Genomic DNA, 23,560 nt, shown 5'->3' on the forward strand with positions numbered 1-23,560 from the left:
ACGGAATAACGCCGGGGGAGGGACCCTGCGTCCCTCGGGCCCAGGAGTTTCCGGCTCACGCGCCGTACGGAAGCGTGTTCGGCGCTGGGCTCACGCGCCGTACGGAAGTGTGCTCTGGCGCACCGGAAGCCGTTGGAAGAGAGCGATGGCGGGTTTGACTGTGAGAGACCCTGCGGTGGATCGTTCTCTACGTTCGGTGTTTGGTGAGAGGAATTCGGTGGAGCCAAGCATCGGGGAGGGACAGAAAAAGACAGGGATCGGCGAGGAATGCCCCCCTGCACCTCACACATCGCCGCGGGGCTTGCAGTTCGACCTGCCTATCCCAGGCGGCCAGCCTGGTGGACTCGTGGGCAAAGTGATGCTCCCCTTCCCCCGAGGTTTCGCAGCCTTTTCACGATGTGGCTGAGGAAGTTACACCAGCGTTCAGCTTATATGCGTTTCTCTTTTCATGAGCTTCAATTATTATCCAGAAGCGAGGGCTCATGGCAACTGTCCCGTACTACTTCTCACCCCCAGTCCCAGAATACAGGTTGTGTGCTGAGGGTATAGATCCTTGTGTTCACTTCCCGCCCTCTCATAAGGGCTTTCATCCTCTGCTTTTTCCCCGTTACATTTTAGTTCGTCGTTAGTGGTAGCGACTACCCGGCGTCTTAAGGTGGATTGTAAATAAATGAATGAATGAAAGACTAAGACCTCATCGAAGAAATTTTAAAGAGGGTGGAGTCTATTCTGAGTAATCTTTTCAGCCAAAATAAGTTGTTTATTTTAAAGTATGTGTGGTGATTTTAAAGCATCTTTTGGAAGGAACATGACAAAACAGTGCACAATATATATATATTTTTTTTTACGGAACTATAGTTGATTTACAACAATTTTTAAACATCCTCCAGTACATTCATGGTCATTCTCCTTTGAGTGCGTGTATATGTAGAAATACGGACATATGAGCCGGCTTTTAAAATTATAATATTGACATTTTTAGTAGTTATTGATAAGACTTAAACACCTTCAGGTAAATACTAATGCCTAAGTATTTATTTTCACCATAGTTAAGGAAAATCTAACACATATCAGTTAAGTCTGAGAACTGATACTTAGGAGTGCCTACACCTTTTGTGTTTAGTCTAACTGGTTTATTTCTCTTGTAAATAAAGTCAGCAGACAGGATTGAAATCTTGTCTAAGGGAATACGGTGGAACCAGGATTGGAGGAACACTGTATTTGAACCAGTTGTTACATTTTCTTTTTTTTTTTTTAACATCTTTATTGGAGTATAATTGCTTTACAATGGCGTGTTAGTTTCTGCTTTATAACAAAGTGAATCAGTTATACATGTACATATGTTCCCATATCTCTTCCCACTTACGTCTCCCTCCCTCCCATCCTCCCTATCCCACCCCTCTAGGTGGTCACAAACCACCTAGCTGATCTCCCTGTGCTAAGTTGTTACATTTTCAGTGATATATGTAGATACTTTCTCACTAAAGATCTAGGTTACAAACTCAGAGTTTTGATATGTTATCTATTTTCTTCCTTAGTGGGGAACATTCCATATGAGGCTACTGAAGAGCAATTAAAGGACATCTTTTCTGAGGTTGGACCTGTTGTTAGTTTCAGGTGAGATCCCCTTTTACCACTTGGTGGAAGTTTCTTTAAAATCACCACAAATTTGGCCCTTAGTAATAATGGCAAGCCTTTTACTGGTGAGTTTTCACATGCATTCTTCTTGTTTGTTTGTAACAGCTTTATTGAGATGTAATTCACATATCATACAATTCACATTCATTTTTACTAAAAGATACATTTTTTTCACTTAAAAAGATGTGTAAAAAGTATTTCAGTGAGACAGAGCGATAAGGTTATTTGTCTTATGGTAGATCAAATTAGAACATGGCAATGTTAGTGGGAACCCTGTGTGTATGTAACACTTGTGCCTGACACTTGGTTCTGCTCTCCAGGTTGGTATATGATAGGGAGACAGGAAAGCCAAAAGGTTATGGCTTCTGTGAATACCAAGACCAGGAGACAGCACTTAGTGCCATGCGAAACCTAAATGGGCGCGAATTCAGTGGGAGAGCACTTCGAGTGGACAATGCTGCCAGCGAAAAGAACAAAGAAGAGCTGAAGAGTGAGTATAAACCCAAGCTGTGTGCAGCATGAGTTAGTAAAGATGTAACAATGAAGATTTTCCACTTAATGATATGTTTTAGCATCTGCTGAAATGGTTGTCAGCCACACAGCTTCTTTACCTGACCCACCTGAGGTACCTGTATTAGGGAAGTGTGTATCTTTGAGAAATAAGGTAAAGTTGACTTAAGTCCTTCCATTGCCAAGGAGTTGATTTCCAGTTGAAGATGAATTACAGGTTTACCACGCCATTAGTTATGTTAACTGTGTCTGTCATTAGTGTTTGCCACTCCTGTTATGTTGCCAGATGTGTAACTGATGGGGATACCGAGGCATTCTCATGGCTTTTTTCATGAGGTAATAGATCCAGAAATTCCATTTTGAAATTAGATTTTTTTTCTATTTGAAACTTTTGCTCCTGAAATGACTTGTGAAAGGAAATGGATATCCCTAGTCCCTAATTTATGTTAACATTGTTCATCTATACAATCCTGGTCTCAGCTTTCCTTTGAGAGTAGAAAATACACTTTGTCACTTTCCTACACAGAAATAAAAGACTTGCAAGTCACTTATTTCTTTTCTTTTTTTTTTTTTTTTTTTTTTTTGCGGCACGCGGGCCTCTCACTGCTGTGGCCTCTCCCAGTGTCCATGGCTCACGGGCCCAGCCGCTCCGCAGCATGTGGGATCTTCCCGGACTGGGGCACGAACCCGCGTCCCCTGCATCGGCAGGCGGACTCCCAACCACTGCACCACCAGGGAAGCCCTCTTCTTTTTTTTAAAAAAAAATATTTATTTATTTATTTATTTTTAGTCACGTTGGGTCTTCGTTGCTGCGCATGGGCTTTCTCCAGTTGCATTGAGCGGGGGCTACTCTTCGTTCCAGTGCACAGGCTTCTCATTGTGGTGGCTTGTTGTGGAGCACAGACTTCAGGGGCACATGGGCTTCAGTAGTTGTGGCACGTGGGCTCAGTAGTTGTGGCACACGGGCTTAGCTGCTCTGTGGCATGTGGGATCTTCCCTGACCAGGGATTGAACCCGTGTCTCCTGCATTGGCAGGCGGATTCTTAACCACTGCGCCACCAGGGAAGTCCTGCAAGTCACTTATTTCTAAGCTCCAGAAAATTTAAAGTTATCAACAGGTCCTTACAGCAACCCTGGAAAGTAGATACTTGAAATGATTTAGCTCTTTAATTTGCCTCCTTAATGTTTTTGTACTTTCTTCCCAATCAGGCCTTGGCACTGGTGCCCCTGTCATTGAGTCACCTTATGGAGAGACCATCAGTCCTGAGGATGCCCCTGAGTCCATTAGCAAAGCAGTTGCCAGTCTTCCACCAGAGCAGATGTTTGAGCTGATGAAACAAATGAAGGTAAGAGGAGGCATTAGGTTATGGAAAATCATAGCATATCAACTCTTCAAGAAGTCATTGATGTTAATGGAAATTAACATTGAGTTAATGGAAATGATTTCCTGAGCTCAAATAGAAAGTGTGCCTGTTGACCAACATTTCTTGCACCTTCAGTATTCCATATGTGCACAGTGTGTTGTATATTTCATACAAAGAGCTTTCCATTTTTGGTACACAAACACACCTACACAATCTGGCAAGGTTTTTGTGGCCCATAGATATCAAATGTAGATGTTAAAATGTGGCTTTTTTCCTAAATGGTGGTATTATGGTATTTGAAATGTCTCTTCCTTCTCTTGCCTGCCATGACCAAGATTTTGTGTGCTATGTAAAAACTGATAATAGCTTTAAAAGCCTCTTGAATATTACATTTCTCAGATGGGAATAGCTCTAAATCACTGTCAATTTCTGAGTAATAAGTTTTGAACCTGATGATGAATCTGTTTATCTTCACAGCTCTGTGTCCAGAATAGTCCTCAGGAAGCACGGAACATGTTGCTTCAGAACCCTCAACTGGCTTATGCTTTGCTACAAGCCCAGGTAGTGATGAGAATTGTGGATCCAGAAATTGCCTTGGTGAGTGCTTCTGGTTCTTTTATGGAAATGCTAGGGTAAACCTTGAGTGGGGTAGAAACAGACAGCTCATAGATTTGTCTTTTCATTTTTTAGAAAATTCTGCATCGCCAGACAAATATCCCAACACTGATTGCAGGCAACCCTCAGACAGTCCACAGCGCCGGACCTGGCTCAGGATCCAATGTGTCGATGAACCAGCAGAATCCTCAGGCCCCTCAGGCCCAGTCTTTGGTAGGACTTTATCCCTTAACTTTTTGAACTGCCTTGAAAATGTCATTTTCATTTTAGGAGGATATATTGGAAGAAGAATGGTGAGCAGCCAGAGATGATAATTTCAGTTTCCAGGCATAAAAGCAGTTAACAGGGTTGCAGAGTACATGACATCTGAATGAATACAGATTTAGTGCCAAGTTTGTAAAACAGAGATCCTTCCTTTATGCCCTTTTTTTATAAGCTGATTTTGTGTATATGTGCATGTGTGGCACTGTGGTTGGCACTTTGTTATTCCATATACATTGTCTCATTTAATACTTAGAGCGGTTGTATGAGGTCGGCACTCTTCTTATCTCCATTCTCACTGATGAAAAAAGTAAAGCTTATTTTCCAAGTGTGACACAAAACCCTGAAGCCATGAAAAATTGGTATATTTGAAAACTGAAAAACTTCTGAACAGAGAAAAAGAAATAAACACCAAAGACAAATGACAAATTGGGAAAAAGTATTTGCCACACACGTGATGGACAGCAGGCTGATTACCTAAGGGCCATTAGTCATATTCAAGAATGTTTATTGCCACATTTTAATAGTGAAAAATTGGAAACATCCTAAATGTACAGCAATGGAAGAATGGAGAAAATGTGGTATATTTATCCAATGAAATACTCTACAACAGTTAAATAAACTACATGTGTCACCGTGAATGACTTTCAAAAATGTAGTTCATATAGCAGTTAGGATGAACTAGGATACATGGTATCAACACAGGTAACTCAAAAACATAATGCCATACAGAAGTGAAAATAAGTGAATGTGGAAGTATTTCCAAAATACAGGATGTATGTGTCTGTACATATCCCAAGAACATGTTGAGTGAGTTGCAAAGAATGTGTTTAGTATGTAATGGTCTACATAAAATTTCAAAACATCTATAAGAATTCTTAAGTGGTTGTCTAAGAAGGGGATACAGGATGCAATGGGGAAGACCATACAGGAGATTTCAATTATGTATGTGATTTGTTTCCTAAGCTATGTGGTTATTTTATTCTCTATACAACTTATATGTCTGAAATTTTTCATATTAAAAAACACCTCCTATAAATTAGTAAGAAAATTACCAATAACCCAGTAGAAAACTATGCAATGGACATGAACAGTTCATAAGAATGGAAATACAAATATATATTAAATGTATGAAAAGTATTCAGCCTCAAAATAAGATAAATGTGAATGAAGTACAATAAGCTATCATTTTTCACCTGTTAGATGGGCAGAGGTAAACAATTTGGATGGCTCATACAAAAGTTATGGTGAGGGTCAGCAAACATCTTCTAAATGGCCAAATAGTAAATATTTTTTGGCTTTGCAGGTCGTGGAATTTGTCTTAACTACTCAGCTCTGCCATTGGAGTGTGAAATGAACCACAGACAGTACATAAACAAATGTGCATGATTGCATTCCAATGAAACTATTTATGAAACCAAGCAGTGAGCCAGATTTGGCCCATGGGTCATAGTTTACTATCCCCTGCTCTGATTCAATAAATACTTTTTCAGAAATAGAAAGGAAATAAATTAAGGTCCAGAGAGGTTAACTGCTCCAAAAATAACAATCTAAGTGGCAAATCCAGGATCTGAATCTGGTTCTGTCTGACATCATAACCTGTTTTCTCTTAACCACCTCACTCTACAGTTTCCTCTTTTCTATTCTAGAGTTTTGTTTGTGTTCTCTGAGAATATATGTAATTTTTTAAATATTTATATATATCTTAGTTTTTATTTTTCTATTCCAAGGGGCTGCTCAGTTCTTTTGGGAATACACAAATGAAAACATAACATTCCCTTTTCCTCCGGAGCTTTAATGTAGCATTAGAAAAATTTTACATCCCCCTCCCAAGTAGAACTATTTCTGAGGACAGCAATGAGAAAAGATTGGTCAAAGAAAATTTTTCATCTTAAAAATGTAGACTACCAGCAGTTCTGTTTTGTTTTTTTTTTTTAAGTCCTCATTTCTTCTTGCATTCAAGGCACTTTTTTTTTAAACTTTTACTGCCAGGCCCTCGTCTCTAAGTCAACAAATAGGTGCTATATATGGCCTCACCACACAGATAAGACTTGTCAACCTCTGCTTTTATAGTACGGTCTGTCGTAATTGTGTTCTGTGTAACCAGGCTCATTGCATGTATTGCAGCTTCTGTTCAAAGTGTGTTATAAATCTAATGCTGCATGAGACGTGCTGTCAGAAAAGGGTATTTGGTAGACTATTTGGGGGTGTCAATTTGAAGAGTTATTTAAGGTCATAGACTTTGTGTGTTGAGTCTTCACAGGGGCATATACATACTCTGGTTTTTCTCTTGGTCAGAGTGGAATGCATGTCAATGGCGCACCTCCTCTGATGCAAGCTTCTCTGCAGGCTGGAGTTGCAGCACCAGGGCAGATACCAGCCACTGTAACAGGACCTGGGCCTGGTTCCTTAGCTCCTGGAGGTACGTTTTCATTTAGAATTTTCACCATTTTGGTATTTTGCTAGAGTTTTGTTATAGCAAATGGCATAGTGTAGCCAAATTATTATGTGGCAACGAGATCTTGATATTAAATTAATGTATAGCTAGGCAGTATATATCCTAGGTGGAAGAAGTAGTTGATTTCTTATATACACATCCTATATGTCTGATTATGAGAGCAGAGGAAAGAACAGTAAATTGGAAAAGTACAGTAAAATTCCAAGTTAATGAGGGGAAAAAATAGAATGAATGGAAACTACACCAAGCCAGCAAATATAGAGAAAAGGAAATTACATTGTGAAGTAACTAATAATAAACATAGAGTTAAGGTAGAAGGAATAAAATCTCATATAGTCATTATTCTGCTAAATGTGAATGGACTGAATTCTCCCACTAAAAGCCAGACTGTCAGATTAGGTTAAAAAGTACATGCGGGAAAAAAAACAGAAGCAAAATGCCTGGTTGCATTTGTTATTATATGTAACAAACATAACATTGGATTTCATGAAATATAATTAGACCAAACAACAAAAGGAAAAAAGAATTCTAAAAACTAATATGTTCACTAAAATTGTGTATATAGGAATTAATATTGCGCTTGTAGCTTTTCGTCATTTAACAATCATAACTTAAAAAGTTATGGGTGAAATAGGTGATTCCTCATATAAAACACCAGTATGAACATACGATGTGTATCAGTATTTAAAGTTTTTTGCACAACAAACTCACTTCTTGTTAATTTATCTAATCTGGGTTAGATTGACTACAACACAACTAATGGGCAATAATTTGGCCTTAAATTGTTCTGGTTTATAGAGAAACCAGTCTAAAGAGCTAAGTTGACAGGGAATGGGAGAAGGGATTTTCACTTATCCTATAGAGTTACCATTAAACTTAAATTATCTTTTATTGAAAGAAATAGATTCTGTGTTTTATACATTTTTTGTGCTATAGGTACCTAGCTTACCTTAAAATATCACAAGTTATAATGTGGTCCTACTACACATAACAAGTGTGCAACCCATGACATATGCAGCTCATTACATGAGTTGAAAAACACCCAAACTGGTCTATACCCTGTTCAGTGAGACAAGTACATGTCATGCACTTGGATGTCACAGCAATGTCAAGTTGCTATAAAAGTGTCTACTCTCCATTTCTGTAGTTAACAATCACGAACTGTTAACATACAGTGTGTATCATTGTCATTTGTAGACCACACTGACAAAAAAATCTGTAGACAAAAAATAAGTAAGGATGTTGAGAAATAAAATAATGGAATCAATAAGCTTGATTTAATATAGAGAGGGAGCCTTATATCTTTTGATTGGAAAATATACTCCCCCCATTAAAAAAATGACCATGTACTTAGCCATAAAATAAAAACAAATTTTAAAATGTAGAGATTTTACAGGCTGCATTCTCTGATTATAAGCCAATAAAGTTAGAAATAAATAATTTAAAGGTGACTGGAAAGAACCTTTACTTGTAAAGTTAAGGAACATATTCTTGGTAATCCTTGAATTAAAAGAGAAAATAAAAAGATATTTATAAATTATCTAAAAGACAACAAAAAGTAGTACACTTCATACAAAAAAGTGCAGGAAATAGTGAAAGCAGTACTTAAACGAAAATGAATACCCTTAAGTGCCTTATTAAAGAATAAAGGAACTCTGCTAGTTCTAAAGTATTAGAAAAATAATTTTTAAAAAACCCAAGGTACCAAGAAGAGGGAATTAATAAATACAAAAGTTGAAAGTAAGTGTAAAAGAAACTTAAATAATTGAATTTTCAAGTGATATTTTTTATGCGTTTGTAGCATTTATAGTTCTGAAGTTATTGAAACTTAAAACTTCACTACAATTTTTGAGATACCCTGTACGAAGCTCTTTGGCTGTTGATGAGAAGAGGGAACAAACTAGTAGAAAAGTAGGCAAAGAAAATGAGTAGGTACTTCATAGAAGAGCACATCATAGAAGAGCAAATCCAAATGGCAATAAACATTCATTTATATTCAGGGGATTTCGAATTAAATAACGAGATTTCACTTTACTTAAACCCGTCCTACTAGCAAAAGTTTCAGAGGTGACACTTAATATTGGTGGGGAGAGTGGTAGTATACATTGCTGGTGGAAATGTGAACTTTTTAAGCCTTTTAAGAAAGTAGTCTCACATTAAAAATTCATATACACTTTGACCCACCAATTCCACTTCTGGGAAGCTAGTCCATATAGATAAAAGTGCCATTATGTGATAGTGTAGTATGATAAATTACCCATATTGCCTTCTGCCATTGCTTTCCTCAGATCCTAAATTTTTGTATTGTTTTGATGAGTGGTCTGAATAAATCATAGAATGTTATAGCTAGAAGAGAGCTTTGAAATCATTTAGACCTCAAATGTTAGTGTGCATTAGCATCACCTGAAGGGCTTATGAAAACACAAATTGCTGGTCTCCACACCCAGAGTTTGCATTTCAGCAGGTCTGAGGTAGAGCTCTAAGCTTTGCAGTTCTGACAAGTCTCTGGTGATGCTGACGCTGCTGGTCTGGGACCACATTCTGAGAAAACACTGTTTAAATAAACTCGTTCACTTTACAGATGAGGAAGCCTGAGGGTATGTTAATTTTATCAAATCAGTTGTTCAAAATGACAATTACTTAGTAGCATTGGTAGGGCTAGCACAGACTCAGGTTCTTAATTCATGGCTCTTTGGTGCCTGGCATGTTAAATGGGATAAGAGAATGTGACATGTATTGTACTTGGGTATTTTAGGTGAGTATTAATGAACTGCAAACAGTTCAGCTTGTCTTTTCTCCCCACTCGCAGCATATATTGTTCCTTTGAGGAAAACAGAATTATTGCTACGTGGGAAGGACCAGACAAGGACTTATGGTACATGTTTAGTCTTTGTATAGCAATCATAGCCCTGCTGGTTAGAGCAGACCTGTCATTCTCAACACTATTAGACCCAGTGGCTCCTTTTTGTAACATATCTTGCAGTGACCCTTTACTATCCTGAAATGAAATGCACAGGTGACATAGCATACTTAACATGGCTTCCAAAAACTCAGTATAGTTACCCTAACTATAATATAAAGGAGAAGTAAAAGGAAATTAATTTATAGTAAAAGAATATTATAAATACGCAAGTATTCAAGCACAGCTACACTAGAAAACAATAAATAGCAGTCAGATGCTTGCACCAATACTATAAAAGTAAAAGACAGACCCAGGTATGTTGTTTTGGCAATTCAGATACCACAAGGACTGTTGACATTGATGATGTGATTTTCTGAATGGTGAAAATGAAAACTCTTGGTAAAGTTCTTAACAAAACAAGATACAATACCCATAATTTACTCAGTAATTGCATTCTTGGAAAATTCAATGTGTGTGTGTGTGTGTGTGTAAAAACTGGACAAAGAAGCGCTTTGTTTACAAATAAAACAGACAAGTTTTAAGTTTAGATGACTATAAAAAGGTTTTCATTTGTGTGAATGTTTAGCAAGACGTTTGAAAGTTTTGCAAGACAGGGTAATCCTTGATTTTGCAGAATTGTCTCATACGTTGCAGGACATCTAGTATCCCTGTTGGCTTCTCATAAAATGCCAGGCGTGCCCCCACAAATCTTTGTCACAACTGCAACAGTGTACCCCCCCATTTACAAAGTACACTGGGAACAGTAGTGCCTCCTGTGGGAGGAGGTACATGGGTAAGTGCCATTGTTCTGTATTACAGAACTCCCTGCCAAAGTTTTTTTTTTGTGTGGTACGCGGGCCTCTCACTGTTGTGGCCTCTCCCATTGCGGAGCACAGGCTCTGGACACGCAGGCTCAGCGGCCATGGCTCACGGGCCCAGCCGCTCTGCGGCATGTGGGATCTTCCCGGACCGGGGCACGAACTCGCGTCCCCTGCATCGGCAGGCGGACTCAACCACTGTGCCACCAGGGAAGCCCCCTGCCAAAGTTTTGGTAACCAGTGAGATTACGAATTCTTCTTTAACTCACTTTTCTGTCACCAATGGCTAAAGTACAGTAACAAACTCCATCTTCTGTATAACTGCATTTAGTGGTACTTATGATCTTCCTGTATAGGTTTCTGCTTGTGGGGCAGAAAGAGGAAATTTGTTAACTCAGCCACTGTCCAAATTTTTTCCCCACTGTCCCAATTTGTTTTTCTTTCCTGCCCTTTATCTTCTAGGAGGAATGCAGGCCCAGGTTGGAATGCCAGGAAGTGGACCAGTGTCCATGGAGCGGGGACAAGGTAAATAAATATTAATGTCCGATTAATGTGGACTAGACATGGAAATGTTCTATATCTGTACTATCTGATATGGCAGCCACTAACCACATGTGGCTATTCAAATATTAAATTAATTAAATTGAAATTAGGTAAAATGTAAAACTCAGTTCCTCATTCACAGTAGCCACATTCTGAGTGCTCAGTAGCCGCATGTGGCTAGTGAATACCATACTGGATATTGCAGATATAGAAACACTTCCATCATTGCAGAAAATTCTGTTGGGCAGCACTGTCTCGACTTCTATCTAGTGATTCAGAGCCCAGCTCTACAAGAATTGATGATGAAGCAAATTGATCCTTTGTTTCTATTTAATTTATGTCGCCTTTCCCTGATAGTTTAATGCCTCTACTTACATGGAGATTTGAGTAAGGAATTTTAATTATGACCATGTAATATGTGACTGGGTATGTGGAAGACTAAATTTAAACCCCAGAGAAAACTGGGAGGGGGTCAAAGGTCTGTGAAGCCTGCTTGGTAAGTGTATGTTATACTGTGGCAGTAACACTGGATACCACAGTGGCAGCCGCTCCAAAATGTCCACGTTATTTCTCTATGTTACTGGAGTTTGAAGAAAAGAAAATGCAGTGATTCGGTTGAAACCAACATCAGGAAGAGAGAGAGTGAGAAAACAGAAGGAACTAACAAAACTGAGCGCATCCTATAGGCCATGCACTTTAATTTTCATAAACAACCTTGTGAGTTAGGTGGCAGCACCTCAGTTTTCAGGTGAAGAGCTGGAAGCTCAGAGTTCTGAGTTACTTCCTCAAGGGGACATGGTAAGTAAATACTGGTATCTGAGTAACGTGGCCTGGGCTTGGTGCATTCGTCTTCTTTTCCAGCTAATAAGTGGCAGAGCTAAGATTCCAAAGTCCCTGACTCTGAAATCTATCCTCTTTCTGTCAATCACACTGCTTCTGTTTCCTTCCAGTGTCTTCTGTTCTTATTCATTGTGTCCTTGTGATGAGAAAGAACTGCTTTGGACAAGTGTAGGGAAGCTTAAGTTACTTCTTATTAGCATATGGTCTATAAGTAAAACCCATTAAAAAAATTTTTTTAATTGATTTTTTTTTGGCCACACCATGTGGCTTGCAGGATCTTAGTTCCCCAACCAGGGATTGAACCTGTGCCATGGCAATGAAAGTGCTGAGTCCTAACCACTGGACTGCTAGGGAATTCCCCAAAACCCTTTTTTTTTTTAAGCAGAGTACTAAGATACAGGCCTATGCACTGTACTCCTTGTTTATGGTTTGTATACTGATATTGGTTGCTAAAGTGACAGAGCTAATAATCTTGTCAGGCAATTGACAATGGAACAAGCTCTTTGTCCAGACACCTCGTCTGAGCAGACCATGCTTTTATGCTATTGTGCCCCACCCCCCTCAGCTGCTATCAGTAGATCGTGTATGTGCCCCAAAGTATTTTTGCAGTAGTGAGAAGGAACTAGAAGTTTCAGTCATACCTCTACCTCTCCCCCAGCCATCAGTAAATCAAACTTTGTTTAATACACACTTCCACAAGACATCTTCCTTGATACAGTTATCTTCACCTTTCTGGTCAAAAGTTAACAAAGGGAAATGACTTGAGTTTTGAAGGTATATCAAGGATGTCTTCATGAAGAGACAAAATGAGACTTTTCTTTTATACTTTTCCTTTAGTACCCAGCAGAGGAAGCAAGAATCTTTCATTTGTACCCAGTTTGTCATTCTTTTCCTGCAATCCATGCTTCTTTTACACATTTGTAATGTTGAAAAGAGACATTGAGATGTTTAAGAAGAGACTTCTTCTTGCCTTCTGCCACCTTTGTTTAGTGTTGGCACCCTTGTCATCTTATTAGTCTTTATTTGCTGATGTCATGATGTTTGTTTATCAAAAACTTACAGTGTCAGAGTACTTCTTGAGGAGTAATATTCTCTTTCTTTGTCTAAAGTTCATTCACTGCATTTCCCCATTTGATAGCAGAAATTTTTGTGCTTTAAATTATGACAAAAATAATACTGTGCCACTTCTGTTAATGGGCTTTTCCAGAATAAATCTTGCCTTCCAGATTCAGTGCAATTTCTTTCATTTTTTGCTTATGAAAATATGTTTACCTTCTTTGCCTAACTGGAGTTTCAGAAGCATCCTTTTTATATTTTGTTTCTCTTTTTCATAGTATCATAAGATTTAAGGGGAATCCCAGTAGGAGAGGTGTAAATTGAAAGTGGCTGGTTATTCCTGCCCAAATAAAATCAGTGGCCCACAGGTTTTACCTTAGGAAGCAATCTCATCAAAGCAGAACAGTTTCAGATCCCAAAGAAGCTTATATAGTTTAGGAAGATTTTGTAGCCCAGGGCAAGCTAATGAACTCTTGGCTCTTTAACTTATATGTGTAAATCTCCACTGTCTGTGTGCCTCTGCGTGTGTGTGAAAGCTATTTTAAGTGTCTGTTCTTTCTCCTTTTGAACTTACTGCTCACCTAGGAACCCTACAGCACTCGCCCGTGGGACCCACCGGGCCTGCATCAATTGAGCGAGTCCAAGGTACCCATTGTATCTGCGGGTTTCCTTTTGCTTGTGGTGTTCAGGGTGGGACGTTGAGAGGTAAAGGGCTGCTTGGCAGTCATCCTCACATTCGGAACCCAAAAGGGTAGTGTTTTGGGTTTTTTGTTTTTTCATTTTTTTCATTTTGGGGCCACAAGCCTAAGATTGACCTCTTCACACAGGGCAGAGAACATGGATGATATGGGCAACTGTCTGAGGCTGTACTCCCTCCCTACTGGTGTCAGGAGGCTTGGATGGAATAGCAGTCTGTAAGGAGACAGCAGGTTCTTGCAGAGCCATGGCAGTGTTCACATATGCCAAGGCCCTACCTCTCTTTTGTGACTCTGGTCCTTGAACTAAGATTGATTATAAGCAAAACCAGGAGCCTCAGTTTCTTCAGGTTGCAGTGCTAGGCCTTGGCAGGTTGCTCCCCAGTTTGTTCTTTACATAATTCCATCCATACCTCTGACATGGAACAAATTCTGCCTATACCCTGCTTCTGTTCTTGAGCTGCAAGAGAAGTCTGTTGTGGTGAGGTTTCACCCACTCTAAGGGGTCTGAACTGTGTTGTCAGTGGCATATAGAGTCATTTCTTCTTGCCTTACATGTCCTTCACAGCAGTACCTCCCCATTTGTTTCCCTGTCAGTGCCGATGCAAGACCCCAGAGCAGCTATGCAGCGTGGGCCCTTGCCTGCCAACGTCCCAACTCCTCGAGGTCTGTTGGGAGATGCTCCAAATGACCCACGCGGAGGCACTTTACTTTCTGTAACTGGAGAGGTAGAGCCTAGGTAAGCACTGACACAGAAGGAAAAGATTGAAGGAATCAGAATTTCCGCTTGCTTTGAGAACAAAGTCTTTTCATACCAGTTGTGCCTGTTTGCTTACTTCAAAAGATAAATAAATATTCATGGCCACTGTCCAAGATGAAGCACTTCCTGGGCAGAACTATGTAGTTGAGTGTGTCATTTTGAACTAACCATTGCTACTCCATCCTCAGAAATTGGAAATTCTAGCACACATATCTAAACAGGAAAAAATTATATTGCTTATTGTTAGTAGTAATACTAATAATAGCAATAATAATAATAATAATTGGTATTAGTGGGGATTATGCCTCTCAATCTGCTCTGAGTACTTTACTGAGATCATCTCACTAAATCCACACAACAGCCCTGTGCGATTGATACTAATATCAGTCCCATGTTACAGATGAAGAAACTAAGGCTTAGAGAAGTTAAGCAAATGTGCCCAAGATCACACAGCTAATAAATGATAGAGCCTAGATTTGAACCCATACAGTAACCCATGTTCTTAAGCACCCTACTGCGTATTCATTATATATAATGGATATCCATTCATTCCTCCTTAATTTGAGTGCCCTGACCAAATACGAAATTCTAGAATACATGGATTTACATCTCGATAGCTTTTCTTTGACCTGTTTTGTGTTATTCTCTTAGTATTTGTAGACTGATGTTTGCATCAGCTCTTTATCTAATTTTACTGATCTTCTGGTTGACACTTTTTTCTTATTGTTTTGTTCTGTTTTAAAATATAACATTTTTTTCTCCATCTCTAGAGGTTACCTGGGACCACCTCATCAGGGTCCGCCCATGCACCATGTCCCTGGCCATGACAGCCGTGGCCCACCCCCACATGAGATGCGAGGAGGGCCGTTAGCTGAGCCCAGACCTCTAATGGCAGAGCCAAGAGGACCCATGCTAGATCAGAGGGGTCCACCATTGGATGGCAGAGGTGAGGGGAAACCACGTCACAAGGCTGACTGGTATTTGTGGGCTCATGATGATCGTGCTGTCTTAGGCTCCAATCTGGGATACAGAACGTTTATTTGATTGTTGGTTATTATTGCAGTAAAGGTGGGTAGCTACCCAATGGTTTTCTTGCAACTTTTTATAGGTGGAAGAGATCCCCGAGGCATAGATGCACGAGGGATGGAGGCACGAGCCATGGAGGCAAGAGGATTAGATGCTAGAGGATTGGAAGCCCGTGCGATGGAGGCCCGTGCAATGGAGGCTCGTGCAATGGAGGCCCGTGCAATGGAGGCCCGTGCAATGGAAGTCAGAGGAATGGAGGCCAGAAGCATGGATACAAGGGGCCCAGTCCCAGGCCCTAGAGGCCCTATACCTAGTGGAATCCAGGGTCCCAGTCCAATTAACATGGGGACAGTTGGCCCCCAGGGATCCAGACAGGTATATGTAACTGTCACTTCTATGTGAAATCTTGATCTATTCAGGAATTGATTATTGAGGCTGATTATTACTGCTTTCTGATTTGGGTTGTTTTCTCAGCTTTTTGGGGAAGATTAGAATCTCCCTTCCTTTAGTTTCTCTGTTCCTTAGGGTGGTGGTTTTCTGACTACCAGGATTATAGTCCAAAAGTGTAACCTTGTCCCACAATTTCAAATTCCATTCAGAGCAGAATCCCTGATTTTAGGGGATAGAGAGCACATCAGTAGAATCTAGGCATGGATAATTTGAAAAATATCCCCCAAATAATTCTAATGTATAACCCTAAGAACCACTGCATTAGAGCATATGAAGAGCTATTAGTGGTCATTTAGCTGATCTTAGGTTTGCAGAAATCTATTTTAATTTACTTTCATCACATAGCCTAAAGTGAATAGTGGAGTTGAAAGGCAATTTACTAATGCTTGTCTTAAAAGCTGTGCAACTAAATTCTTATCTCTTCTTTCTCTTTATTTGGCTTTCTCCAGCTATGTGTAATGGTGGTCTATGATTGTCTATGTGTTCTTATCTCCATCCTTTTTACCCTCCAGTTGGTTGCGGGGAGGTAGTACATGTGTATCTTCCCTCTGAGTTTGTTTTGTTTTGTTTCGTTTTTCGGCTAACACCTTCGTTTCACTCTAGCCCTTCCACCTTCATTTTTCCTCAGTGTGACTTCCTCATTCCTCTATGTACTTTCTTATCTCTTCTCTCTTCCATATGCTTCTGTGCCTTACTCCCTCTTGTGTGTGTGTGTATGCACAAGAGAGAGAACTGTATTGTCAGAGCTGGAATGGAACATGTCAGTCACCCAGTTCTCTCATTTTATAGGTTTGGAAACTGAGACCCAAGAATTCAGGTGGCTTATCCAAATTCACACAACTAAAAAGTGGCAGAGCAAGGAATAGAACCCACTATTTTTTCCGCTATGCTACTCTGTCTTGTTATCTGCACGTTGTATATGTGTGTCTGTCCCTCCTCTCTAATATGAAATATGAATATGTTGTTTTCTGGTATGTATAGAAAAAACTTTTCTATTGTTTTTCAAGTTTCACTTAAAAAAATGTGTTCGTGGGCTTTGATTTTTATCATACCCTCTATGGTCAGTAGCCTCATAATAAAAATGGGTTTTATGCTTTCAGTCAGTCGTTCAACAAATATTTATTGAGCACCTACTATATACCAGGCAGAGCTATAGGTACTGGGGATACAGCAGTGTGAACAAAACGAAGTCCAGCCCCCATGGAGCTTATATTCTAGTGGGGAGATAAATAACAAATAACTACATGATGTCCTTATATAGTTCTGTCAATAATTCTTTGGAGAAAGATGTCGAAAATAATGGTTGGAAGACCATTTATCAATAATTTCTTGCTCCTTTATCTGCTAGTACTCGAAGTTATTACTCTAATATTATGTTTATTATAATTTTCATTAGTAGATTCTATAAGCCAATTAGATCTGAGGTAGAGAAAATAAAAACTTTATCTTCAAACTTTAAAAAAATTGTTTACTATGTTTACTTATAAATAAATATATAAAATACATTCACTCATGTACAAAAGATATACAGTAAGAACCTCACTTCCTCCTCGTACCTGTCTCCCTTGTGACCCCCATCTCCTATAGATAATCACTTTTATTATAATGTATCTTTCTAGCAAATAAGAATATATATTCTTATTTTTGCAAATATGAATATATATGTATTCTTACTTTTTCCTCCTTTCACTGTTCTGCATCTTGTTTTTTAACCTAACAATATGTCCCTAACTCATAATTTTAAATCAAATTTTAAAATTAACTTCAGTCCACCTAGTTGGAAACTTGTTGGTAAAAGGCTTATTATTACTAGGGTGATTATATAACTTACTATCCACAAACAGGGACACATTTGAGAGTGCTGTTAGTAATTACTGTGGGGCAGAAGCTTAAACTGGGACTGTCTTAGCAAACCTGGATATGTAGTCAGCTGTATTATTACTTGAGAGCCTAGAACAGGCTCTTCTGGAAACTTTAAATGGCCATTATTAAATGGTTAGATCACATTACAGTACCTCAAATTAGTATTGACTGAAGCTTCAAAAAGGTTACTCTCATAGATTTTTCAGGTCTGTAACAGCTCATTAAGGTTCAGACTGGTCTCCGGATTCAGTATTTATAAAGAACAGAAAGTGATAATTTCTAGCAATCTGTACAAAGCTGTACTAATGCTTCATGTCTCTGGTGTCTTTGGGAAATTAGTTAATGCATCCAAATGAATGTTCCACATAATAGAATTATTCAACCAAGTTTTTAAACTATTTTAATGAAAAATCATTTATGAAGTATACTATGCTTCCTTCTCTTCTTAAACAGGATACAAAAAATTATTTTGATCATTTTTGATTACTCAAGGTCATCATTAAACGTACCCATTATTGTATAGGCTATAATAGAAAGCATAGCATCTCCTGTTTTGGTTTCTAGTATCCTTCACTGTCAGGTTGTCACCTGGCTCTTCACATTGCTGTCATGATATCTGCTCCTAATGGTTCATCCACATTTCTTTCATGCTTTGCTGCTTCTCATCTGCTGGGGAAGCAGGTAACATGTTTGTTAACAATTTGTATTTAATAAGAGTACCACCTAAGCTCTGGGTAAATGCCTGAGTGTGAACATAAATCCAGCATAGGGACCTTTTAACAGTTATTCTAGGTGCTCTGAGGCCTTTTCCTTGGGTTCTGGTTGTCTTCCAAAACATTGAAACCATCGAAGATCTTAAGTACCAGTAAGCATGATATAACTGCACTTTGTTAACTCAGGTCAGTCGTGTTTCTTGGTCTGTATTTAACAGAAAGCAACTGCTGCATATTCTCTGAGGAAAGTTATAAAAAGCAAATGTTGGGCTAATAGTAGTCCTTTCCCTGGAGGCCTTCCCATCTCCTTTCTGCCTCTGCCATTATGATCATCTCTGCCTTACTTGTGGGATAGGGCCTGTGTCTGATTGAACTAGAGGTAGGTGGTATCCCTGTGAATGTAGCTTCTCCAGTGGACCAGCATACATTATTCTAGAATCTGTCAGCTTTCGTTTCTGTTTCCACTGAGTGCTAGTTTCTAGAATGCCCTCAGTTTCCCCTGTGCTTATGTGGCTGAATTTTGCTTGATTTGATGGTATCCACTTGTGCCGTGTGATACTTGTTGATGATGCTGGAGCTGTTGTAAGAAATTTGTCAACTTGCTAGTTGATCTCTGGCTAAACCCTGCCTTCTGCTGATGCTAACAGTAGGAAATGATATTCAGTCATTAATTTGCTTTTTTAACTCATAGCCACAATCAGATATTTTTTCACATTGCTGTTATTACTGGCTTCTGGTTACCTAAATGAGAAGTACCGAAAATCTCTCTTCGTCTCTCTCTGTGCACATAGGTCCCAGTCATGCAGGGAGCGGGCATGCAAGGAGCGAGCATTCAGGGTGGAGGCCAGCCTGGTGGCTTTAGTCCTGGCCAGAACCAAGTCACTCCGCAGGACCATGAGAAGGTAAGTAATGCTGTCCAGCTGCCTCCATATGCACGAGTCTTTTGGAGTCCTCTTTTCACAGTCACCATGTGGAGGTCCTGGGTCTTCAGAGTCCCTTTGGAAGTGATGTTTTTACTCTTAGAACTCTTTATGATCTTGTCACCTGAGAATCTGTGGACTTGGTCCTAAAATTCTTAAATGGATGTATGTGAATGGCAGCTTATCTTACATTTCATCTCATCTGCCAGTAGATTTTTTGTGTGCAGGCCTGATTGACCTGGAAATCCAAATCCCTTTCTTCCTCCCTTTTTTGCCTTATCCCTAAAAACAATAGCAGATTCCCCATGAGCATATCTTTCTGTTTCTATATTTGACCATTGTAGGGAGTTCATATCTGATGGAAAGGCTAAAACTTGTGAAAAGGAGAAACTTTTTTTTTAATTTATTTTATTTTTGGCTGCATTGGGACTTCGTTGCCATGTGCGAGCTTTCTCTAGTTGCACGAGCAAGGGCTACTCTTTGTTGTGGTGCGCAGGCTTCTCATAGCAGTGGCTTCTCTTGTTGCGGAGCACGGGCTCTAGGCGCGTGGGCTTCAGTAGTTGTGGCACGCAGGCTCAGTAGTTGTGGCTCGCGGGCTCTAGAACACAGGCTCAGTAGTTGTGGCACATGGGCTTAGTTGCTCTGCAGTATGTGGGATCTTCCTGGACCAGGGCTCGAACCCATGGTCCCTGCATTGGCAGGCGGATTCTTAACCACTGCACCACCGGGGAAGTCCCAGGAGAAACTTTTAAAGCAGGATTAAAAATTGTAGACTTCCCAGGGCTCACAGGTGTCACCTTAGTCTGTAAGAATTTGGGGTTCATTAAGGTGTCTGTTTTGAGTCTTCTGATCTTAGGCATTGTACTTGTGTTTTTCATTGTGCCTTTTCTCACCAGCTGGTTTTGGTTTTTTCTCTGGTTTGGTTTGATTTTTTTTTTTTTTGGCCTGCTGTTTTTTGTGTGTGAACTATCCTTTCTCTGTCCTTCCTTTTTGGACAGAAGCTGGTGGTGTTTTTTTAGCTGCCATCATTAAAACTCACTACATTTTTTTCCTCTGCACAGGCTGCTTTGATCATGCAGGTTCTTCAACTAACTGCAGACCAGATCGCCATGCTGCCTCCTGAGCAGAGGCAGAGTATCCTGATCTTAAAGGAACAAATACAGAAATCTACTGGAGCGCCTTAAAAGGTGAGCAGTCTTACCCTGCCTGAGTCAGACAAGCTCCTCGTGCATTTGGGATATATACTTTCAAGCTTAACCAACAAGACCCTCCAAGACCTGCACTCCTCTTGGCTAAACCCTTCACCCTTCAGTAGCTCAGTCCCTATCATGACAGGGGAAGGCTGTAGGCATTTGTTCAGTTATTGAATGGATTGTAATCTAATTTAACCTTTCTTTCCTAATGACAAAAGTGACATATGATCAATTTAACCAAATTAATCAAATACAGAAATGTAGAAAGTTCAGGGTAAAATCTCTGCCCTCTCAATCTCATTCCCTAGATATAATATAATTTGATATGGTTTGATCATATATTCCTCCAGAATCAGTTGTTATTTTATTCCAAAATAAAATAACATAAATAAAATAAAATATTTCCCCATCAAAATGAAGAAAATACAAACCATTTCAATAAAACGTATAAGCATTCAGTTTCCAGTATTTATTTTACATTGAACACTTTGAGGTTAAACTATTACAGCACATAATTTAAGGTAGTGAATGTCCACCATCGCCATCAGTCCCTGTACATTTTAGAAGTTGCTGTACACTGCTGCCCTTATTTTTCTTGCTCATCAGTCAGGTAAAAAGGAACATAGTCATGTGACCTAACTTGATTACATGTATTGGCGTTTCTTTTTAAAAAAATTTTCCCCAACATCTTGTATTTCATAAACAATTCTGCTTTCTAAGAACAGTTTAAAATGTACATTGTCCCAATATCAGCTGGAATATCACATTTTGAATTTCTGCTTTTTATTCCATCTTTATTATAATTCCCATCCATGTATTATCATATGACAGTGAACTCATTTACACTAACTAGCAGTCTTTACTAAATATATTGTATTTTAATCCATATTTGTAATGTTGTTAAAACATCCAAACTGGAAATGTGCATTATATCTATATCTAGACTTTAAATGACTGAACTTTAATGGGAAGCTGTCGTAGATGGATGGAGTAGACTTTCAGTATGACCAGCACTTTTAGTCCAGATACCCAAGGCATTCTATTTTCTTCAGTAAAAGTATAGACTATTATAGATCTATAAAAGTATAGACCTGTTATATTCAGAGGAATAGATATATTAAAAAAATTATTCCTCGCTTTTACTTTTTCTAATTTATTTATGCCAGAGAAGGCATTCCCTACAATGTGAGGAAATTATGTTTTGGGATAGTAGAGGTAAAAATGTTTCTGAAAGTACTTTCATTGTGTATTCTTGCTTGTAAGATATCTCATTTTAAAGCCTTGCACATAAACCACAGGGCAAGGTTTTTTGTTTTAACTTTTATTTTGAAATAATTAAAAATTCACAAGAAGTTGGGAAAGTACTACAAAGAGCCTCGTGTACCCTTCCCCTAGCTTCCTGCAATGATAACATCTTGGGAAGCTGTTGTACACATACCTTTTTGGTTTATAGTGCAAAAGGAAGAAATTGACTTTGGTACCTTACCGTTAACTAGACTACAGACCTATTCACCTTTTACCATTTTTACTAAACCTGCATTAATGTGTGTGTGTGTGTACACACACGTAGTTCTGTGTATGTAGTTCTGTGCAGGGAAGGTTTTAATGTGTATTTGCTGGTATTTGTGCATACTGTAGCCGAGATGTTGGCTCTCCCTCCATCTTATACCTTGCTCATTGTGATCCAGCTCTGCTGTCACTGACAGGCTTATGTACCACTACCATCAGGTCAGTGGTTCTCAACCAGAGGCAGTTTTGCCCCCTACACGACATTTGGAAGTGTCTGGAGACATTTTTGGTTATCACAGCTTTAGGGGGTATGGTGTGCTACTGGCTTTCAGTGGGTGGAGACCGGAGATACTGCTAAACATCCTGTAATGCACAGGACATCCCCCAATAACAAGGAGTTCTCTGGCCCTAAATGTCAGTAGTGTTGAGGTTGAGAAACTCCGCTGTAAGGGATGATTACTTTGGGGAAGCAAGAGGCAGATACCTTAGGGATCTTTCCCTGGTGATTTGCTCATATGTGTAGCCTCCCTCCCCCACCTTTACTTTTTTTTTCCTGGTGTTTGGGGAAGAGAACTTTGTCTCCACTTCTGATGGCTTTCTCCCAACTTTTCCTTACAGGTTTTCAAAACTACCTGGCAACAAATCTGGAAATTAATTCCATAACTTTGTTGAAATGTTGCAAAAAGAAGAATTCTGCATCCTAACCCTTGAATGACTCAAATTGGTGCCAGGTGGAGGACTCCCATCACCTTCTCTCAGAACAAAATCAGTTCATTCTGTTGACTTAGTTTGTATGTTTTCTGTGACTTGAAATAAACTTTGAACACAATTTTAGTATACTGCAAATTGATATACATGACCTTTTTGCTTTTAAAAGGCTGAACACCAAGGGTGAAACCTTACATGTGTTTTCTACCCTTACTGCAGTATTGTACTTTAATATTATGTTGCCATAGCTCTGTTTTTCCTTTTAAGTTAACCATTTATTCTTCTTGATGATATTTGAGAATTTCTCAGAAACAGTGTTTTCTGGAACTTAGTTCTGCTTAGTTTGCTTCCAACAGGAATAATATTTGCCCTTTGAGAGCTTGCTAGAACTTCTGAGTCTACTGGGAGACAATAGCATGTGCTTAGAGCTGTAAAATGGTCAGAAGGCCAACAATGCAAAGAGCCTACCTAGGAGAGCAGTGTATTTAGTTTAGAAAAATCCAAATATCAAAATGTATTTTTTGGTCAGTACCAAGTCTATTCACATGCATAGTTCAGAGTTAAGACAAAGATGATGTATGATCACTGGTTTGAGTGTGTCAACAACACAAGAGACTGTTGACATTTTCTTGTCTGTTTTAAAACTCTTAAGTCTGGGTAGTCAACCTTAAAAGTTAAGAAAGCTACTAATTTTTCACATGTTCAAGGTGAAATAAAC

The 23,560-nt window shown here is 39.2% G+C and overlaps 1 protein-coding gene across 8 annotated transcripts; it reads left to right on the plus strand.

The window, feature by feature from the left end:
• The first annotated feature begins 64 nt into the window (after nt 1-64).
• CSTF2 (cleavage stimulation factor subunit 2) lies at nt 65-22,963 on the plus strand. Of its 8 annotated transcripts, none has more exons than XM_033412411.2 (16): nt 65-203; nt 1,539-1,617; nt 1,959-2,128; nt 3,358-3,494; nt 3,990-4,109; nt 4,203-4,340; nt 6,687-6,810; nt 9,656-9,721; nt 11,029-11,091; nt 13,591-13,650; nt 14,298-14,439; nt 15,231-15,406; nt 15,569-15,861; nt 19,304-19,414; nt 20,494-20,619; nt 22,753-22,963. In XM_033412411.2, exons 1-15 carry the CDS (start codon nt 146-148, stop codon nt 20,614-20,616), a joined length of 1,860 nt encoding a protein of 619 aa, XP_033268302.1. In that variant the 5' UTR covers nt 65-145; the 3' UTR covers nt 20,617-20,619; nt 22,753-22,963. The 8 variants fall into 8 exon arrangements, with proteins under 8 accessions (XP_033268302.1, XP_033268303.1, XP_033268304.1 ...); XM_033412412.2 differs by having other exon boundaries at nt 6,738-6,810; XM_033412413.2 differs by lacking the exon at nt 13,591-13,650.
• The last annotated feature ends 597 nt before the right edge of the window (nt 22,964-23,560 follow it).

Source organism: Orcinus orca, chromosome X (assembly GCF_937001465.1).
Source record: "Orcinus orca chromosome X, mOrcOrc1.1, whole genome shotgun sequence".
Classification (NCBI taxonomy): domain Eukaryota; kingdom Metazoa; phylum Chordata; class Mammalia; order Artiodactyla; family Delphinidae; genus Orcinus; species Orcinus orca.